Genomic DNA, 19,834 nt, shown 5'->3' on the forward strand with positions numbered 1-19,834 from the left:
ATTGAGGTTAATCTATATTTGAATTCTTCGAAGAACTCTTAATATTTAGATGCTTGTATGACTCTTTTATGGTGTAATACTATAATTTTTTATAATTTCATGTATTTTAACCCTTTTAGAATATAACTGTCTTTTGTCTGTATATGTTGTACGCTATTCTTTGTTGCGATAAAATAAATAAATAAATAAATAAATAAACAGAAGAAAATGTAACGGCTATTCCAGATGTGACGTAGCCTGTTAACATTTGATGATTTCCAAATAATCGTGATTGACATGCGCACTGTGAATAGTGCTTACAGATCTACTGATTATCTACGCGTAAACTTACCCTACCTTACCTTGAGGGGTCGGTGATCTTTCAGCACTTACACAATATACAACATTTGAAAGAAATATGTAAACAAGTAAACGGAACAGATAATTTCATGCACATACAGACATACAGTCAATCGCTGCTGGTTTTAAAGATCGCGCGTGACCTATGTAGCAGCAACAACAGCGACTGGGTGTTAAAGTTTGTCTTTGTGAATCGGGTAAGTTAAGTTATTGCAGTAAAACAGTGACAGTAACTAGCACACTGCTGTAGCTTAGCTGGAATAACTGGGTAACTGAGGTTATGTGGTCGCCCTTAATGACTAAATGAAAATGTATCAAGTTAGCACAACAATGCAAAGAAAATGTATCAGGTCATCTTGAAGCAACATTTCGGTATCCATTTATACAAGCAAATCATAACATTTCGCCATTATGGCCCACGGTTTCTTGTGAAGTAGTTGCCACGGAAACCATCACATGGATTTTGCATTCCAGCAACTTTTCCATCTCATTCTTGAGGGTCACGAGGCGCGTGCACTTCGTGACCACGAACTTGTATTCTCAACTTGTATTCTCAACTTGTATTCGTTACTGTTATAGATATAATGCAATAATACTACAATAATACTGTAACATGCAGTAGATTACCAATTACTCAAAAAAAAAAAAAAAAAAAAAAAATCTAAGTTTGTTTTCCTCGATGTTGTTTTTATTTACATGGACCAAGGCGGACTGACTGAAACTCTGGCATCTTGCACGAGGACTTACATGAGCTGAGGATGGCGGACATTAGGACATATAATGTTGTTGTTTTGGGAATAGGATTTTTGTTTATTTTTACAGCCTTCACCACTTGTGGTAATATTGAAGTAAGTTATCTTGCATTCATATATAAACTACTATGTTTAAGATGTATGATGCAATGACATGAAATTTTGTTGTACTGAAATTTTAGCTGTAAAATTGAGTTTTTATTATTAATATTTTCTACCAAAATACAGCAAACTCTAGTTATTTTACCACTTTAAAATGTCCTTCAGACATAATCTTTCTATCATTTTATTTACACAGTTTTACTGCATTAGCCTAACAATAGCATGGTACCATAATTCATTGTTGTAAGGCAAGTTTTCAGCTTTATGTCAGTATTTTATGTTGTGAAAAATGACATTCAGTAAAACTGCAAACTGTATCAGTCTATTGTTGAGGTAAATCCGGGTCAGGCGCATCTCGTGTTTTTGATTTCCCCCATCAGTCAATGAATTATCCTGCATGACTAATGGGAGGAACAAATTCAAATGTCAAGGTGGACTCATGTTAACCTCTCAGTCACTCCACACAGAAAAACCCACAAACTCAATTTAACCATGAAAGAATGTCTTCATAAGATTCAACAAAGTGTTGAAAGTTTTAGTGCAAAATTAACCATCTTTAAAATATTCACAATAAGGGTATAGCTGACATGGTACATGTAGCCTACAAATATTTTTAAGCAGTATTTTTTTTCTAATTCTTTTATTATTTTAATACATGCAGACTTCACATTGATTGACAGACTACATTAAATTTTATTTTTAAAGTTTTAAAAATTAATTTGTCTACTGTACAGTGCTATTTAGGTGAACAGCAAAAAATTATTTGTTTATTTATTTCCTTTTAGCAAACAGTGGTGAAAAGCTTAAATAGCACTAACTTCACTGGGAGTGGGTATCACAGGTAAGATTTATTCCCCCAGTCCTTCACTTTTTTACTACATATATGAATTTTTTTCATATATGTACTGCACTGTAAAGCATCTTTGTTTCAGTCTAATTTAACGGTTGTCACTGTACTAAGATTTCAGTAGGGTGAATTAAGGGTGATTAGGACATAAGGTCAAATGGGACAGTATAACTCTATAGAATTTATTTTCTCACCTGATGAGTGAAAATAAAAACTTTTTTGCTGAGCCCTAGCTGTGAGACCACATCATTAAAATGGGATGCCCTGATTGGTCTACCATCATGTAGGTGGGCGGGGCATGCATCAAACAGGAAGTTGACCGTGAAATGCATGAACTGAGGAAAATGACATAAGCTTTTCGTAGTTTTAATAATAAGGTCCTAAAATTGTCATAGCTACTATATTGTACAAACTTTTGATAGAAACATGAATATGATGCACTACTGCTACAAAATAAGTAAAAAAAATTGTTAATATCATGTTTCTATTTTCAGAATTAGGTTGTTTTTATTTTGTCCCATCCACCCAAATTGTGTTTGGGTGGATGGGACAAAATAAAAACAACCTAATTTTGGGTGATTGGGACAGTGCTTAAATGCTTTGCTAATTAAGAAAATTATTAGCCTTGCAATAGAGAACCATTGTATATGCTCTATATGCTCTAAATCAGTGTTCCCAACCACGTGCAAGCCCTAATCAGCCACTAAAATATTCATGAACTAGCTAGATTTTACTAAAGTAAAACAACCAAATTCTGAAAATATAAACATTATAGTTAAACTCTTTTTATTTTGTATTGTTTGTAGTAATAATTTTATTGTTGCAGTAATAAAAGAATTTTGGACCTATAGCATTTTTTTTTTTTTTAACTTGTTTACTTGATTTTTAAATGTTTTCAATGACTTTTGGACTTCAAGCCTTCTTTTGTGGATGGATTTATGAACTGAGAAATAAAGTTGAACAAACATAAACATGGACTCTTAATGATGATGAACAGAAAAGGAAATATTGCATATAAAATTATATCAAAGTATGAACTAACACGTGCAATACAGTAAATATTCTTACACTACCCTAAATCAATGGAAAGATGTGCTGTCCCAATCACCCAAACGTTGTGTCCCAATCACCCAAATGTTACCAACAAAAAATTTTTTTTGCTCAGTTTACAGAAAAGTGTATGTCACACATCCTTTCATTATAATATACCATTGTTTCCTCCTCAAATGGATAGTTAACATCTTCAGTATTACAGAAATGTATCATGTGTTGAGCTGATGTATTTCATTTATGACAAGGCGGCACAAGGCAGAAATTCAAAAACTGTCCCAATCACTCTTAATTCACCCCTAGTCGGTAACAATACCAGTAAAATTTTGTAGTTCTCAGTACCAATTTCTGTACCAGAGCAAAAACTGTTAAATTAAGTACTTTAAACATTTTTTGTCCTGGTTTATCTCTTACGTTGGTTATCACTGTCAATCATCGCGGTTTCAGATTCAATTAATATGGTTGTCAATCCAGAAACTTTGCAGTGTACTTATCAGCGTGAACAACTAAACTTGTATCCAGATTGTGAATGGGTAATAAACAGAAAGCAAGAGAAGAGCCTCCCTTTATAATCCCTAATGCCAGGTTCACACATACACCGTTTACAGTGTGTATGCAGTATGAATTGCAGTGCGTATGCGGTGCAGAAGCAGCATGGGCTCATTGTGCTTTCTCATATGACGCATTTGCAGTGTGCAGCTGATTCGTGGCTGTATAACACTAATGCAATATTTTTATTCATTATTTTTATTTCAAATCCAAAATTCGTTCCTGAAAATGCTTTTTCAGCATTGTGATTCTCTTTGTAGAGGTTTTCCTGCATAGAGAATTACGAGGCGGCCGCCTCCGTCAAATTTCATGCCGCTGTGGTGAGAAATCGAGTCCCCCCAGGAATCGGGTCTCCTTTACGACATTTTTACGATCCCATTGGTTCAACAGACTTTAAATGGGTAGTATTTTTAGCGCCTGATTATAATTTGGTTGTGATTTATATTGTTTAAAATGCGTTATTATAACCATTAATGTCTTTTAAATTACATGGTTTATTTAACTGCTTCCGATATAGTTCCCAATGACATGTTTCAAATGAATGATGTTTGTGTGTACTTTGCATTTATTTATAATAGTAATATTATATACTAAACCCTATTGCTATTATTGCGTAAAATTAATACTAAATTACTTTTACAGAACAGTTTGTTGCAACAATCCTTATCCTTATAAAAAAATACATTTTTAGTCATGGTTGTGTTTCCAGTTTGTTTTATTATGCAATATAGGCATTCATTTTATATTTCAAGCATGTTGTTTGTGCACTTAATGTAATAAACTTCATACAATAGTGAAATAGGTTATGATAACAACTTTTGATCAGGCATTACTGCCTGGGTCCTAAAGGAGACCCGATTAGGGGGGACTCGATTTCTCATGACACAGCCTCTGGCTGTCGAGTGTTGACAAAACTCAGACAGGCAGTCACATGCTCAGATACTCCTTTACCACGGTTCCGTTGTGGCTTCCTGGCCTGTGTCCATTCTCAAACCGTTCTGCCCATCCCCACTGCAGAAAATTGGGTTTCCTGCCGAAAAGATCGCTTTCACTCCGGCCCTATAACTTGCTGGCCTTGAACGGAGCCGCTCAGGACATTCTGTGAGAGCACACGAAAGTGATGCGCGGATCACGGTTATATCCGCATCAAATAATCCGCTGGGTCGGCCGGCCAAGTAATACAAGATAACACTCCAAATAATTGCGGGTGGGTCGATGATGGGATGAGAGATAAATCATTAATGTGCTGATTTTAATAATGAAACTCTCATTTGGTAAAACGCAAGGAATGTGCATCACTCTTTTACTTTCGTTTTCAACGACAACGCATTTCAATTCAGGGAAAACCAATCAAGGAAAGCATATGCCTAGAGCATAGGCGTAATTTGCAGGTGGGACATGTCCCCACCACTTTTTGCCAGGGTTGATATTGTCCCCACCACTTTTTGAAACATCTCGTGGCACGGATGTATACTAATACAAAAGAAACATCTCTAGTTTATTAACAATTCGTTCGTTTGTGTTAAATAATAGGCGATCTGGCGCTGGGATGTGTCGTTTTGGAAATCACGTTGAGTGCTCGTTGCCGCTGTTATCAGTGTCGCAACAGTTTTCTCTTTGCGCTCGTGCACAGTGCGCAGTCTTCACACGGACGAGCGCTTCAATCTATCGATGTCGCGGCCGCAGACTCTATTCGTTCCTGTGAAATCACAAACAAAATGCACATAAACGTGTCTCTGCTCTTGATAAACAATCACTGATGAACATCTTTGGTTTTAATGAGAAAAAAATAAAATAAATAACACGGGGGCGGATTAGAACCCAGAACCTCTGGCATGCTGAACAAAAGTTCTACTTCTAGTCCATCAGGACAATCTAATACTAAATGCGGATTTACGTATTTACAGACTAATGTAAATACTTTCGAGACTAACTATATATTGTATTATAGAAGATGTAAGGACAAAACTATCATATTAAACATGAAGTCTATATCAATAAATTTTGTGCATTTATTATTACAGTGATACACACACATTCCCGACACACAGCGCCTGTGACCCCCTGCTTGCACAGGGAGCGTGCCTTGCAACCATGGAGACATTTGTGACATTTGTGAGAGATGCTGCGTAATATCATTGCGCCTGCTGCACCCATGGTACGGCAGCAAAGTTCCTTGATTATTACGCCAGAATGAGAGTATAGTCCCTAGCCATATCGGCCTAGAAAATCGCAACTTTTCATTTTCCGTCAGTCTTAGTACACTATGTAACTACAGAAGAGTCAAGTTTTAAATAGGAAAAATATCGAAACTCTTTGGTCATTTTTGAGCGAGATGCTAACGGTCTAATCAGATTCAATGAACTATGCTAAGCTATGCTAAAAGTGGTACCGCCAGACCCAGAGATCGGCTGAATGGATTCGAAAACAGTAAAACTCAACTGTTTAACTCTAGGGGAGTTGGAAAATAAGCCTATTTTCAAAAAAAGTGGAGTGTTCCTTTAACAAAAATTATTCTGATAAGAGTTTTTTTTTCAAAAATGATGTAATGAAAACCTGTGCCTATAGGCTATTAAGGAAATGTAATTTTGCCAAAGAAGAACTTTTATTTTAAGTGTCATATGTTATTATATCATCATGCTTAACACTGAGAATTTGAATAATTATTTTGTGATGATCAGGTGCAGATATCTAAATCAGAGAATATCGTAGGTTTGGGAAGTTGGCAGGGTGGATGATTTATAAACAGCGGATTTGGGTGATGTTAGAGCTGATCCGCACATCTCTAGCGCATAAGCCCTATAGAGTCCCCTTTAAAGTTCAGGTACAAGACTTTTTCTTTGTTCAGTTTGCACACTGAACATGGGTTGGAGCTCTTAATTTTGAACTCTCAAAGTGCACCACATTAATGAATTTATCTTTAAAATGTACAAAATTTTCTTTCGGGGGAGCATGCCCCCGGACCCCCCTATAGGGACAGAGAAAACACACAATCCTGTGGGAAACACTGTACATGTGATCGTGTTCTCAAAATTCAAATCTTACTCGCTTAATATTAAAATACCTAAAATGCGTGCTTGTAAAAGTGTTTTTTTTTCCTGCTGTGATCAGGATTTTACCACCTCCACCTCATTTTGAGCCACGAAAAACACATGAATGACCTACAATGGTGGCATTTTCACAATCACGACAGAAAATCAAAATACTGCCCTTAGACTTATTTGCGTTTAAACACACTAAATTTAAACAATTAATTAATTTCTTCTAGAAATATATATATAGTTACTCAAGCAAGGGGCAAAACATTTAAACATATACTTTTCTTATTAAAATCACAAACATTTTAAATTAAAACAATTGACAAAACAGCTGTCTTTCAAGCCTTTTCTTTTGGATTTAAATCTTCATACAAGAAATGCTCTGTTTTTCCGTTTGTTTATAGCGTTGAACACAACAAAACTTTGTGCGTTTTCAGAGTTGTTAAGCGGATTGTGAGTAACTTACTGACGAGCACCTCTGATAGGCCATTGCATTCACGTGTTCAACAGATATGATTGTGATTGGTTACAATGCTCAACGCTTGTAAAAACACTGTAAATAGAAACCTTTGATGCTCAGTGAACTCTCAGACAAACACGAACAAGATCTTTTAAAAAACCAGAGTCTATCAGCAGGTACTGAATATACCCGACACTCAGAAATGCTTGTATTTTTGGTACCAGTAATCACTTCTCAATAAATTCAGAGTGGTTGAATTTATTAGGTTGGCACCAGTTTGACTTAAAAAAGATCATAAAAATGACATTTTCCAATATTAGAAACAGAAGGTGCTGCCAGCACAAAAACTTAATTTAAGAGAAATATAAACTCTAGGTGTACATATATATAATTAACTCTTTTTTCTTTTCACAGCCTTGGAATAATATATGGAGTTTTTTCATTCTGTAACGTGTTAGCTCCCACTATCGTTGCAATAATTGGACCAAGGTTTACAATGTTCTTGAGTGGAATTCTTTATAGGCAAGTATCACAGATCTTTTTGTGACTGTTCATTATGTAGTCAGCAAGCAAATGTCTGTATTGTTTACTTTTGTGTATTTTTCAGTGGTTATATAGCTGTATTCATCATTCCATCCACATGGTCCTTTTATTTTACATCAGTGGTAATTGGCATTGGAGCAGCCAGTAAGTAGATATTTAAAACACACAATCACATTCATTGTGTATTTCATTTGATCATTTGATGGATTAAATAACAGTTAAAATTTTTAATCATTCATTTGTTAAGAGGTATTCATAATTAAGTAGTGCAACACGGCTCGTATTAGCTCAATTAGCTCAATTCATTTTAATATAATCCTTGTTGGTGCAACCTGCCCTTTTTCTATCTATAGTGCTTTGGACAGCTCAAGGGCACTTTCTAGTGGAGAACTCTGATGCTTCTACCATCAACAGGAACACAGGATTATTTTGGGCTTTACTGCAGTGCAGGTACTGGGAGAGATAGCAGCAAACATTTACAGAGAACTCAGCCTGATGCACAGTTGTCCCGAAATTATAATCTGAGATTCACACTAACATATCACCCTTAATCATCTGTGATTAAACTAATATGGAATATTAAGGGCTAGATTCTACGGTGGCCGAGAGAGCTCAATGCGCTGCAAATGAAGAAAACACATGCAAATAGAAAAAAAACACCAGCAAATAAAGAAAACATCTTCATCAGTTTGACAACACATGCGCTGCAAATGTTCACAACACATTTGGGGGGTATTATTTTGCATTAAAAAAATATTATTAATAAATTATTAATAATAAATATTATATTTTTATAATATTTTTATATTATTTTAATAATTTACTTGATTTTATGTCTCAAATCCCAGTCAATTATTCACTGCAGAAAGTGAAACTAAAAACTCAGCGATGAGAGCTCTACTTCAACATGTTCCGATAACACTATTTAACCTTAATTTATTTCTTAATATTTCTCTTGTGGCCCATACGTATTGAAAAAAATGAGAAGAGATGTAGGTGTTACAAGTTGTTTTTTTTTTAATGAGGAGTTCTAATCTTATTACAGCGTGTCGGTTATGCGTGATGTGCTATAGATTATTGCGGGGCAAATTAAATTATTAATTTAATTCTAAAAGTAGCCTAATCATCATCATCATCATTCAGATCATCGCAGAAGGGGCTTGAGATCGCTGGGCCTGGTAGGTGCCATTTGCAGCGCGTTTGTCTATTTGCATGTGTTGTGAACTTTTGCAGCGCATGTGTTGTCAAACTGATGAAGATGTTTTCTTTATTTGCTGGTGTTTTCTTCATTTGCAGCGCGTTGAGCTCTCTCAGCCACCGTAAGATTCACTAAACAGGGCAAATTAGCATAAAACGGCAATCGCATACAAGAGCTGATGGGAGTGTAAAGATCTGCAGGTGATTTACTGATAATGCACAAATTAAAGAACATTTACATGTGGGATTGAAACGGTGGCTAACAAACATAAACAATCTCTAGAGTTAATTCTGATCATGGCTTTACTTGAAAACTGGAAAAAAACGAAGAAGTGTGTACGGAGCAAATGGTGGTTTGCTATTTTTTTTCATGATGGTTGTAAGAGAAGCCACACTACAGGACTGCACCTCAAAACTTCTGACACTGGCAGAATTTCAATTTGATTGCAATGGTCATTAATCAGTAGCGTTGGGAATCTTAAGAAATTTTCCGGTTCCGATTCTGGTTCCGCCTAACGATTCCGGTTCCGTTAAAATAATTAAACAACCAATAAAAAAATAGCAGTAAGGGGAAAAAATGCACAATACTCAACTCAAACAGTCCTTTTTGTGTTTATTATTCTTGTAAAATGAATTTAACAGACTGCTAATCTTAACAAATTCGCTAACACTTTACAATAAGGTTCATTAGTTAACTACATTAGTTAACATGAACTAATAATGAACTGCTCTTATACAGCGTTTATTAATCTATGTTAATGTTAATTTCAACATTTACTAACACTGCAAAAAATGCTGTTCTTACTTAGAATTTTTGTCTTGTTTCTAGTCCAAATATCTAAAATTTCTTAGATCAAGAAGCATTTTCTTGACAAGTAAAAATTATTTTCTTGTTTTTAGGAAAAATAAGTCAAAATTAAGTGAGTTTTTCCTTAAAACAAGCAAAATAATCTGCCAATGGGGTAAGCAAAATAATCTTAATCCAAACCGAAAACTAGATTATATAACTTATTTTTGGTTTGAAATAAGATTATTTTGCTTACCCCATTGGCAGATTATTTTGCTTGTTTTAAGGAAAAACTCACTTAATTTTGACTTATTTTTCCTGAAAACAAGAAAATAATTTTTACTTGTCAAGAAAATGCTTCTTGATTTAAGAACTTTAAGATATTTTGAATAGAAACAAGACAAAAACTCTAAATAAGAACAGCATTTTTTGCAGTGAATACATTATTAAAATCTTGTGAACATTAGTTAATGCACTGTGAACTAACATGAACAAACAATGAACAACTGTATTTTCATTTACTAACGTTAATGAAGATTAGTAAATACAGTAACAAATGTATTGCTCATGGTTAGTTCATGTTAGTTAATACATTAACTAATGTTTAACTAATGAACCTTATTGTAAAGTGTTACCACAAATTCAACACAAATAATATGCTTGAACACACATGTAAGATCCAGACAGGTGAAACAATTGAACGACTGTATCGATTGAAACAATGCAATCGATAAAGTCGTTATTTGAAGTCCCAGTTACTTTCAAATGGTGATTTAGTCTATTTTGATTGGTAACATCTGAATAATAAACTTTTGTATACTTCTGTGTAATTGGAATATTTGTAACACAGAAATAATGATACTGTGTGGTTGAAAAGATTGTGTTGCGATTTTATTTTTGTCAAAGGTTTAATATACATGGGCGAATCGTTATCATTTAGGAATTAGATCATGTGGGTGATGAAATCGAGAACGCGATCTTTTAAAGATTAATTGTGCAGCTTTTTGCATCTCTCTCTCTCTCTCTCTCTCTCTCTCTCTCTCTCTCTCTCTCTCTCTCTCTCTCTCGATATCTGACATTTATGAGAAGTGCGAGGGCTTTTCAGTGCATTCATTGCTATAATATTCATGAGGTGAGATGTCCCTTTTAAACGATACGCTCCCTGCACTTCACCCACCCATCACACCAGAACCGTTTTCGGAACCGAAACTTAGAAATCTTGCACGGTTCTTTTCAAAAAACACTACCGGTTCTGGATAACAACCGGTTCTCAGTTCCCAACCCTATTAATTGGACATGTCAAACTAGCTATCAAAGACTTCTGATTTTGGCCTAAGATCAGAGTAATCTTTTAGGATTCACAAAATTTGTCTCAGGCGGCCAGGGGTGGGTTTACGTTATTGGGGGCCATAAGCAAATTGCGGGGTCCCACGCAATGGCCACGCTACTGCAGGCGGCCAAATCGTGGCCAAAATCATACAGTGTGCACTCGGTTTTAGTAATACGTCAGCACGTTTTACTAATTTGTTCCATCGTTTTTAGTTGATCTTTTTGCACAAAATAATAAATTGTTCCCTCAATTTTCTAAATCGTGGCCATGTTGTACTAATTCGTTCCCTTGTTTTATTTAAGTCAAAACATGAGAGTTAATAAATTGTGGGAACGTTTTTTTAATTCGTGGCCACAATTTATATATATATATATATATATATATATATGTTGATGTTGTATAATATATATATATATATATATATATATATATTGTCACATTGGACTTTCAGTTTGTTTGTATCTGTCACATGTTCCTTTGTTCTGTTTCCCACCACTCGTCTGTCTCCCCGGTTACCATCGTTATTAGTTCAGGTGTCAGCTGTGTGTTAGTCATCATCCTCATTATGTCCACTACTTAAGTTGTACCTTCAGTTTCAGTCTCTGTCCGATCTATGTTGCGTTAAGTTGTGTTCACCCTGCCTATCTGCTTGTTGCCAATTTGGGGATTTTGTCACTAGATTTAGTGAATTCAACACCCCTTTTGAGACTTTTTTCAAAAGTTTAGGGACAAATCTAGCAACTTCTTGGACAAACCTTATCTAGATTCTTATTTTGCCCACTGATCTATATTTATGTTTATATAGATCAATGAATTTGCCATTATGATGTCATCTAGTGACATTTAGCTACCAGTTTTAGCTACTTTTAATTGAAAGCAGTTGGCAACACTGGCTTGTTGTAATTAAACTTGGATTATTTTGGATTGATTCATCCGTCTTCATCTTCCTGCCTGAACACAGCGTTACATACATACGCATATACACACACACACACATGTTTGTGTGTTTATATATATATATATATATATATATATATATGTCCACATGTCATGTGTGGGGTTGGAGTGGAGAAAATTCTCTCAGCCTCAGTAAATCGCGTTGCAGGATTTATACTCTCCTCCCATAAATTTTGCATCTGAAAGGGTGTCAGGCACTATGTAGGCTGTAGTAAGCGCACAATCACAAATGATAACAAAAGCAATCTAATTCTTTCCACTAGGAACACGTAGGAGAATCATGTGGAAAAGCTAAGGAAATAACCACCCTTAACATAAACACTACCAGACAATGAAGCAAAAGAAACTGAGGGCTTAAATACAAGGGAGAGTAATGAACTGAACAGATAAAGTTGCGTAGAACTGATTAACAACCAAGGAAACTAACTAGGGAACACAGGCAACCTAGAAGAGGGAAAACAGAACCAAAACACAATGAAACTAAACCAAAACAGAACATACATGTTACAAAGAGAAACTCCTGCAAATTAATATGCAATAAGGTCAGCCAGCAAAAATAATTGTCCACACCTTTTCATAGTTATTTTTTTCACTGCTTGTCTTTATTAAATCCTGACAGTAGTTTTTTAACACCAAAAAAAGGGGTTTGCGCTTGTGCTATGACTCAAGGTGATGATACACAGGGCAACTTTTTGAGCAATGTTGCTGGGCAATTTTGCCAAGCGATGTTGCTTGGGCACTTTCCCATTATGAATGGGCAACAGATTTGGGAACAGATTGGGAAAGTGCCCAAGCAACATCTTTCGGCAACACTGCCCAGCAACATTGCTCAAAAAGTTGCCCTGTGTATCATCACCTTCAGAGCAGCATTTATCAGCAGCATTTATATTAATAACTATATGCATGACTTAAAGGGATAGTTCACCTAAAAATAGTTCTTTCATATTATTTTCTTTCTTCTGCGAAAGAACACAAAAATGAGATGTTAGGCAGAACCTCAAATCTTGTCCATATAAAATGAAAATGAATTTAAACTGGCAAGCTCTAAAATGACAGAAGAACATCATAAATACAGTCCACTCTATACTATTCTATATTTCAAGTTGTTTATATTATTTATATATTTCCTCATTATATGGAAAATGGCAGCATGGACATTCTATGTAAGATCTCCTTTTGTGTTTAACTGAAGAAAGAAAGTCATATTGGAAACATACTGTTATGCAAACATACTAACCAAATCAGTAATACCAATTGTGTTACAAAATGTTTTAACCAGTTGTTTAAAAACTGTCAATGATTCCTATATGAAAAGCTCTATTTGTGTTTTCTTTTCAGTATGTTGTTTGGCAATCTGTACGTTTATTTTGATTGGAAAGGAAAAACTGAAATTTCAGGTAACATGATGGTTTGAAAATCATATTTAATTGTGTTCACTCTTTTATTTTCTAATCAGCACTTATTTAATCGCTACTAAACACAATATATCCTGTCTATTTACTTACTCTCAAATGACAGTATTTCAAAAATGAGATTTTATTTTCACATTTATACATTTTTGGGTTTGTTTCTATCACTTTTTTTTTTTTTTTTTTTAACAGATAAAGACAGAAAGATCATGTTTACGGCTCTGCTGGTTATCTCAGCACTCGGGACACTAAGTTTTCTTGCCTTGAGGAAGGTCTGTCAGCTGGAAGAGGCTCTCTCTGAAGAGGAGGGCCAGTCTCTGTTATCGGCAAGATTAATGTAAGTTCACACTTTCATTCAAGTGAACTGTAATGATGAATGAGAGTTTCCACTTGTCAACTAGTCTCTTTCACAGATCCAACAATAAGGTTTCTGGCCAGAATAATACTTGTCTTGCTGATATTTTTAATGTACCCACCACAAAAAATATGGTACATTTTATGGTATTCCTAATTTTCACAGAAACAAACAAACAAAAAATCAGTTGCTACTTATTGTTTTGATTTCTCATTGGCAGCTTATATAATTTGTTGTGTAATGTTATTTTAGATATAAACAAAGAGCAACATCTGCTGTGTCGGAAGCTAAAACAGAGTTTAGTAAGTTTATACAGCTTAATTCCCTTGTTTGTTACATGATCTGCTATTTGTTATAAAATTATTTAATTGAAGAATTATTTTAAATAAAATGTCAGATTGGTCTAATTTTGTAGTGGTTCATCAGTTATTTATTTATTTATTTTTGTCTGTTTTCATTTAGAGACAATTGTGGAAATCTTCAAATCAAAAACCATACTGTTATTAAGTTTCTGCATGGCTTACAGTGGTAAGGACATCACTAAAGGAAACATCCATTAATGCCATGAGCATTTGAGCTTGATGAATATGTTTGGACTCCTGTTGTCTCATTGAAGGTTTGGAGCTGTCATTTTACAGTGGCGTTTACGGAACCTGCATTGGAGCTACGACACACTTTGGCGATGCAGCAAAAGGCTTAATCGGCATTTCAGGCATTGTGGTTGGAATCGGAGAAATAATTGGTAAGTGCACTTTTGGTATGAAGAGACATCTACTTTGATTAACATTGCATTTTGGTATGATGGTCGTCCAATGACAAGATAGGCAGATACTTTTATAAGATTGAAGCTTGATTAGATGTTGTCTTTTGTCTGCAGGGGGAGGATTGTTTGGCCTTGTATTGAAGAATAACCGTTTCAGGCGCACTTCAGTTGTCTTCTTAGGGATGGTTGTGCACTTTGTGGCCTTCTACCTGATATTCCTCAACATACCAGATGATGCACCTGTGGTTCTTCAAACAAGCTCACAGCATAAACCATATCTGGCACCAAGGTATAACAATATGTAATATAAGTGGCATGATTTTTTCCTCCCAAACCAGTTCTGCGCAAAGCTTGCCCTGCAGCCAATTTCATTGGATAAGTTTAGGGTGAAGGGTTGGGTTAGGGCAGTGGTTCTCAAAGTGTGGGGCATACTGCAGGGAGGGCACGGGAGATCGGCAAGGAGAAAAAAAAACAGCTGTGGCAACCGTGTTTGAGCGTGTGAATGGCGGTTGGCTCTCTGCCTTTTATAGTGGCACAGAATGCCAATTCCTGTAAAAATTCCTTCTTCTCCTTTGGTTGCATCTCATGGATGCAACCAAACAACCGTTAAAATCAATTTGTCCTTTGTATCAACTAGTGTGAGCACTTAAAGGGTTAGTTCACCCAAAAATGAAAATAATGTCATTTATTACTCACCCTCACAAAATAACGACTTATTTAGTGATGGCCGATTTCAAAACACTGCTTCATGAAGCTTCGGAGCATTATGAATCAGCATTATGAATCAGCGTGTCGAATCATGATTCGGATCGCGTGTCAAACTGCCAAACTGCTGAAATCACGTGACTTTGGCGCTCCGAACCGCTGATTCGACACAAAAGATTTATAACGCTCCGAAGCTTCATGAAGCAGTGTCTTGAAATCGGCCATCACTATATAAGTCATTATTTTGTTTTTTTTGGCGCAACAAAAAAATTCTCGTCGCTTTATAATATTAATATTGAACCACTGTACTCACATGAACTGATTTAAATATGTTTTTAGTACATTAATGGATCTTGAGAGAGGAAATGTCATTGCTGTCAATGAAGGCCTCACTGAGCCATCGTATTTCATCAAAAATATCTTAATTTGTGTTCCGAAGATGAACGAAGGTCTTACGGGTGTGGAAAGACCATGAGGGTGAATAAGTCATTTTTGGGTGAACCAACCCTTTAAAGTACGACATAAATGGACCAGGGCATCAGTTTACAATCCGGGAATTTGTCCTGTCGCATCGCACCACATCCAGTGTGGATAAAAATCACTGATTATAATTATTGTCTTTAGTCACTTTGCGCTGCTCGCTTCTGGTATTGACATGGTGAAAGTGTGTTGATGTCTGTGTCTGTGTGTACACTTTATTCACTCTTGTAGCGTGTCCATAGCCCTGCTGTGCAGCTTCTTGCTGGGTCTTGGAGACAGCTGTTTCAACACTCAACTCTACAGCATTCTGGGCCGGGCGTATGCTGAGCAGAGTGCACCAGCCTTTGCTATATTTAAGTTCATACAGGTAAAGACATTTTGCATTTATTCACATTGTATTTTGCTAAGATTCACATCAACAAGTTCTGCTATTGAATCAAAGAAGACACAAGCCTGTTTGCAGTTTTGCTTCGTAATGTGGCTTACCAAATGGGGCAATATAAACTGTGTAAACATACGATCGTTCAAAAATTTGGAGGCAGTAAGATTTTTTTTTTTTTTTTTAAAGAAATTATTAGTTTTATTCAGCAAGGACACATTAAATTGATCAAAAGTGACAGTAAAGACATTTATAATGTTACAAAAGACTTCTGTTTATATTCATCAAAGACTCCAGAAAAAAAAAAAAAGGGAAAAAAAAAACTTTGATAATAATAATAAATGTTTCTTGAGCATCAAATCATCATATCAGAACGATTTCTGAAGGATCATGTGACCCTGAAGACTGGAGTAATGATGCTGAAAATTCAGCTTTGACATCAAGAATAAATTACATTTTAAAATATATTAAATTAGAAAACAGTTCTTATAATATTGTAGTAATGATCAACTACAATTAATTATTATAATATTGTAGTAATAATTAACCATATTACACATTTACAAAAATAAATAAATAAATAAATCAGCCTTGGTGAATATAAGAGACTTTTTTCAAAAACATTTAAAACATTTTACCAACCCCAAAGCTGTGTGTGTGTGTGTGTTCATATAAATAAATAAAATATATAAATAAAAAAACAAACATGAAAAAAATCAAATTTACATGCTGTCATGTTTCCCAAGCGTGGTGCAGGCAGAAGGCAAGACGAAGAAGATAAATTCAAACAGACTTTAATAATACAAGGAAAACCTAAACCAAACTCAGAACTAACATTAACGAGAACCGACCATGAGAGCTAAAACACAGGCAGATCATATACAGAGAGAACACAAAGACGATTGGATAAACACAGGTGATACAAATGAGGGAGCTGATGAGTAACCATAGTAACAAACTAGAAAGTAATGAGTAACCTACTAGACAAACAAGTGGCAGGAAACTGAGAACAAACGAGACATGTGACTGAAGATAAACAAAGAGTTCATAAGGGTGAAACTAAGCATAATCATGACAAGCACATTTGTGTGCATCTACTGTATGTATTTTTGTGCATCTAATCATAAGATTTAATGCATAGCTGACATTCTACACGCGTGGAAGATGGTAGTCTGATGCGATTAGACATGGTATTTTGAGCATTTAAGTACTGCTGGTTTACGTCAGTAGAATATCTGATTAGTTTTTAGACATTAAAATAATTATCTGAAAGTTTGAGCGGGAAAATTGCACTTCATTTAAATCATGCACTTCTATTTATTTATCCCATAACTTTGGTGGATATATCCCTTAACTTTCTTAATGAATAAAATGCATTTAAATTTCCAGTGTCCAGTAAATTAGGTGATTTCGATGTGAAATTGATTCAGTGTGTCAATAATACACCCCCTTTCTCAGTCTATTTTTGCAGCTGTGGCGTTCTTCTACAGTGGTTATATACTGCTGACCTGGCAGCTCCTTGTTATGGTCATCATGGGATTCATAGGAACACTCTGTTTTTTCATGGTGGAGAGGATGCAGAATATGTCAGCTGATACGCAGGAGTATTAGTTTGGAGCCTCGACCAGGACACATTTCAGTAAGCATTTGTACTACTTGCACTATTTGTTTGTTGTAATTAAGATTGAATTATAAGTGTACAGCACTGCTCTGGATTTATGAGAAGGTGCCTTTTGTGTGTGTTTTTTTTTTTTTTTTTTGGGACCTTAAAATACATATGGAATTAATATTGTTATTTTTAATTTCTCTATACATACTTTGATAGGATATTGTTAGTTGGAATTGCATTACAATATCCCAAATCTGTAATGGAATTGTATTACGGTAAAATTACACTTCAAATGATATTACATACATTAAAGGTGCACTCAGTAAGGTTTTGTTTCTGTTGTGTTGGCTGACATGGCAGTCATCTTCAAGTTATACTGACACCTAGTAGTGTAATTGCAGCATCATGCAAAAGGTCTTGACTCACTGATTTTTCTGTGGAACAAGATAAAACTAGTATTCAGCTGGTCATGTGATTTCAGCATGGCCACCCTCATGAGGTGATGTGCATTATGTGTAAAGCAAAAACATAATGAGGAAAAAATACTGAGTGCATCTTTAAGATTCATGTAAAATGATGTTGTTGACAATCAGGTGATACTTTACTGATATATATATATATATATATATATATATATATATATATATATATATATATATATATATATTATAATTAGACATTTCATATATATCAGGGTCAGAATTTAGCGTGGACTTTGGGGCAAAAATGCCACCAAAATGAACAAAAATGCCCCCAAATTTAAAGGGTTAGTTCACCCAAAAATGAAAATTCTGCCATTAATTACTCACTCTTATGTTGTTCCACACCCGTAAGACCTTTGTTCATCTTCAGAACACAAATTAAGATATTTTTGATGAAATCCGATGGCTCAGTGAGGCCTCCATTGCCAGCAAGATAATTAACACTTTCAAACACCCAGAAAGCTACTAAAGACATATTTAAAACAGTTCATGTGACTACACAGGTTCAACCTTAATGTTATAAAGTGACGAGAATACTTTTTGTGCACCAAAAAAACAAAATAATGACTTTATTCAACAATATCTAGTGATGGGCGATTTCAAAACACTGCTTCGTGAAGCTTTACGAATCTTTTGTTTCAAATCAGTGGTTCAGAGCCTGTATCAAACTGCCAAAGTCACGTGATTTCAGAAAAACAAGGCTTCATGTCATAAGTGTTTCAAAATTTCAATGGTTTACCACTGGGGGGAGCTCCGAACCACTGATTCAAAACAAAAGATTGTAAAGCTTCAAAGCTTCATGAAGCAGTGTTTTGAAATCGCCCATCACTAGATATTGTTAAAGTTGTTATTTTGTTTTTTTTGGCGCACAAAACATTAAGGTTGAACCACTGTAGTCAGTGTTCCTTGCTTGCTTTCTTTATGTAATTTAATTATTCCCAGTTTAAATAATTAGTTTTTTGCTACTGAAATAACCAATGTGAAGTCTTGATTTTCTAATCTGTAAAAAACGGTTCTTAGCTTGTTTCGTCTGTATAGCCAGAATGTGGCTTGCTTTCTATTAATCAGCATTACTAATATCAACATAGAAATAATCATTATTGTGATTGATTTAAAGAAACTGGTTAAATTTAAGTATCTAAAATAAAAAAACAACAACACAGACACATTTATTAAGGTAATTATAAAAATTGTCCTTACAAATGTAAAAAGTGGCCCTGGGGCAAATATTGCCCCTGGAAAAGTTAATTTCTGACCCTGATATATATTTATATATAGGAAATGGAAATTCCACACAAAGAGGAGCTGTATCATTTCAGTTGAGTTAAGAAAGCATTTCTCTCAGGGTCCTGCTGTGTGATTTTTATAGCTCTGAATATGACATCAATCTGCTTTCAGATTTCTTCTTTAAAATGATTTTATACTGTATATACCCTCTGTGTTTTTATTGTGAAACATTCTTTGAACTTTAACTGTGTGGTCATCACAAGAAAAACATACCAGATAAGCTGGTTGAGATAACGAAAGTATAACCCACACTCATTTGGCTTGAGAACTTTGTCACAAGACAGGCAGAACTGGTTTAAACAAGAATCTTTACGCAAAGGTCTTAAAGAAACAAGTCTTCTTGACTATGTAGATCTTCATACAACACAAAGATGCTTTTGTTGTAAACCAATATTATATTAAGTAATAGCTATA

At 35.0% G+C, this 19,834-nt stretch overlaps 2 protein-coding genes across 3 annotated transcripts in view; both read left to right on the plus strand.

The window, feature by feature from the left end:
* The window catches only part of nsmce1 (NSE1 homolog, SMC5-SMC6 complex component), a 135,014-nt gene that overhangs the window by 55,786 nt on the left and 59,394 nt on the right, over positions 1-19,834 (plus strand). The window lies entirely within an intron of this gene.
* On the plus strand, positions 302-18,274 carry LOC127509188 (UNC93-like protein MFSD11). Of its 2 annotated transcripts, XM_051887733.1 has the most exons (14): positions 302-536; positions 1,046-1,187; positions 1,979-2,034; positions 7,552-7,659; positions 7,745-7,824; positions 8,034-8,130; positions 13,290-13,348; positions 13,553-13,697; positions 13,968-14,017; positions 14,178-14,243; positions 14,332-14,457; positions 14,593-14,767; positions 15,895-16,030; positions 17,501-18,274. In XM_051887733.1, exons 2-14 carry the CDS (start codon positions 1,098-1,100, stop codon positions 17,651-17,653), a joined length of 1,341 nt encoding a protein of 446 aa, XP_051743693.1. In that variant the 5' UTR covers positions 302-536; positions 1,046-1,097; the 3' UTR covers positions 17,654-18,274. The 2 variants fall into 2 exon arrangements, with proteins under 2 accessions (XP_051743693.1, XP_051743694.1); XM_051887734.1 differs by lacking the exons at positions 302-536; positions 1,979-2,034 and having other exon boundaries at positions 919-1,187.

This window comes from Ctenopharyngodon idella, chromosome 3, assembly GCF_019924925.1.
Source record: "Ctenopharyngodon idella isolate HZGC_01 chromosome 3, HZGC01, whole genome shotgun sequence".
Lineage (NCBI taxonomy): Eukaryota > Metazoa > Chordata > Actinopteri > Cypriniformes > Xenocyprididae > Ctenopharyngodon > Ctenopharyngodon idella.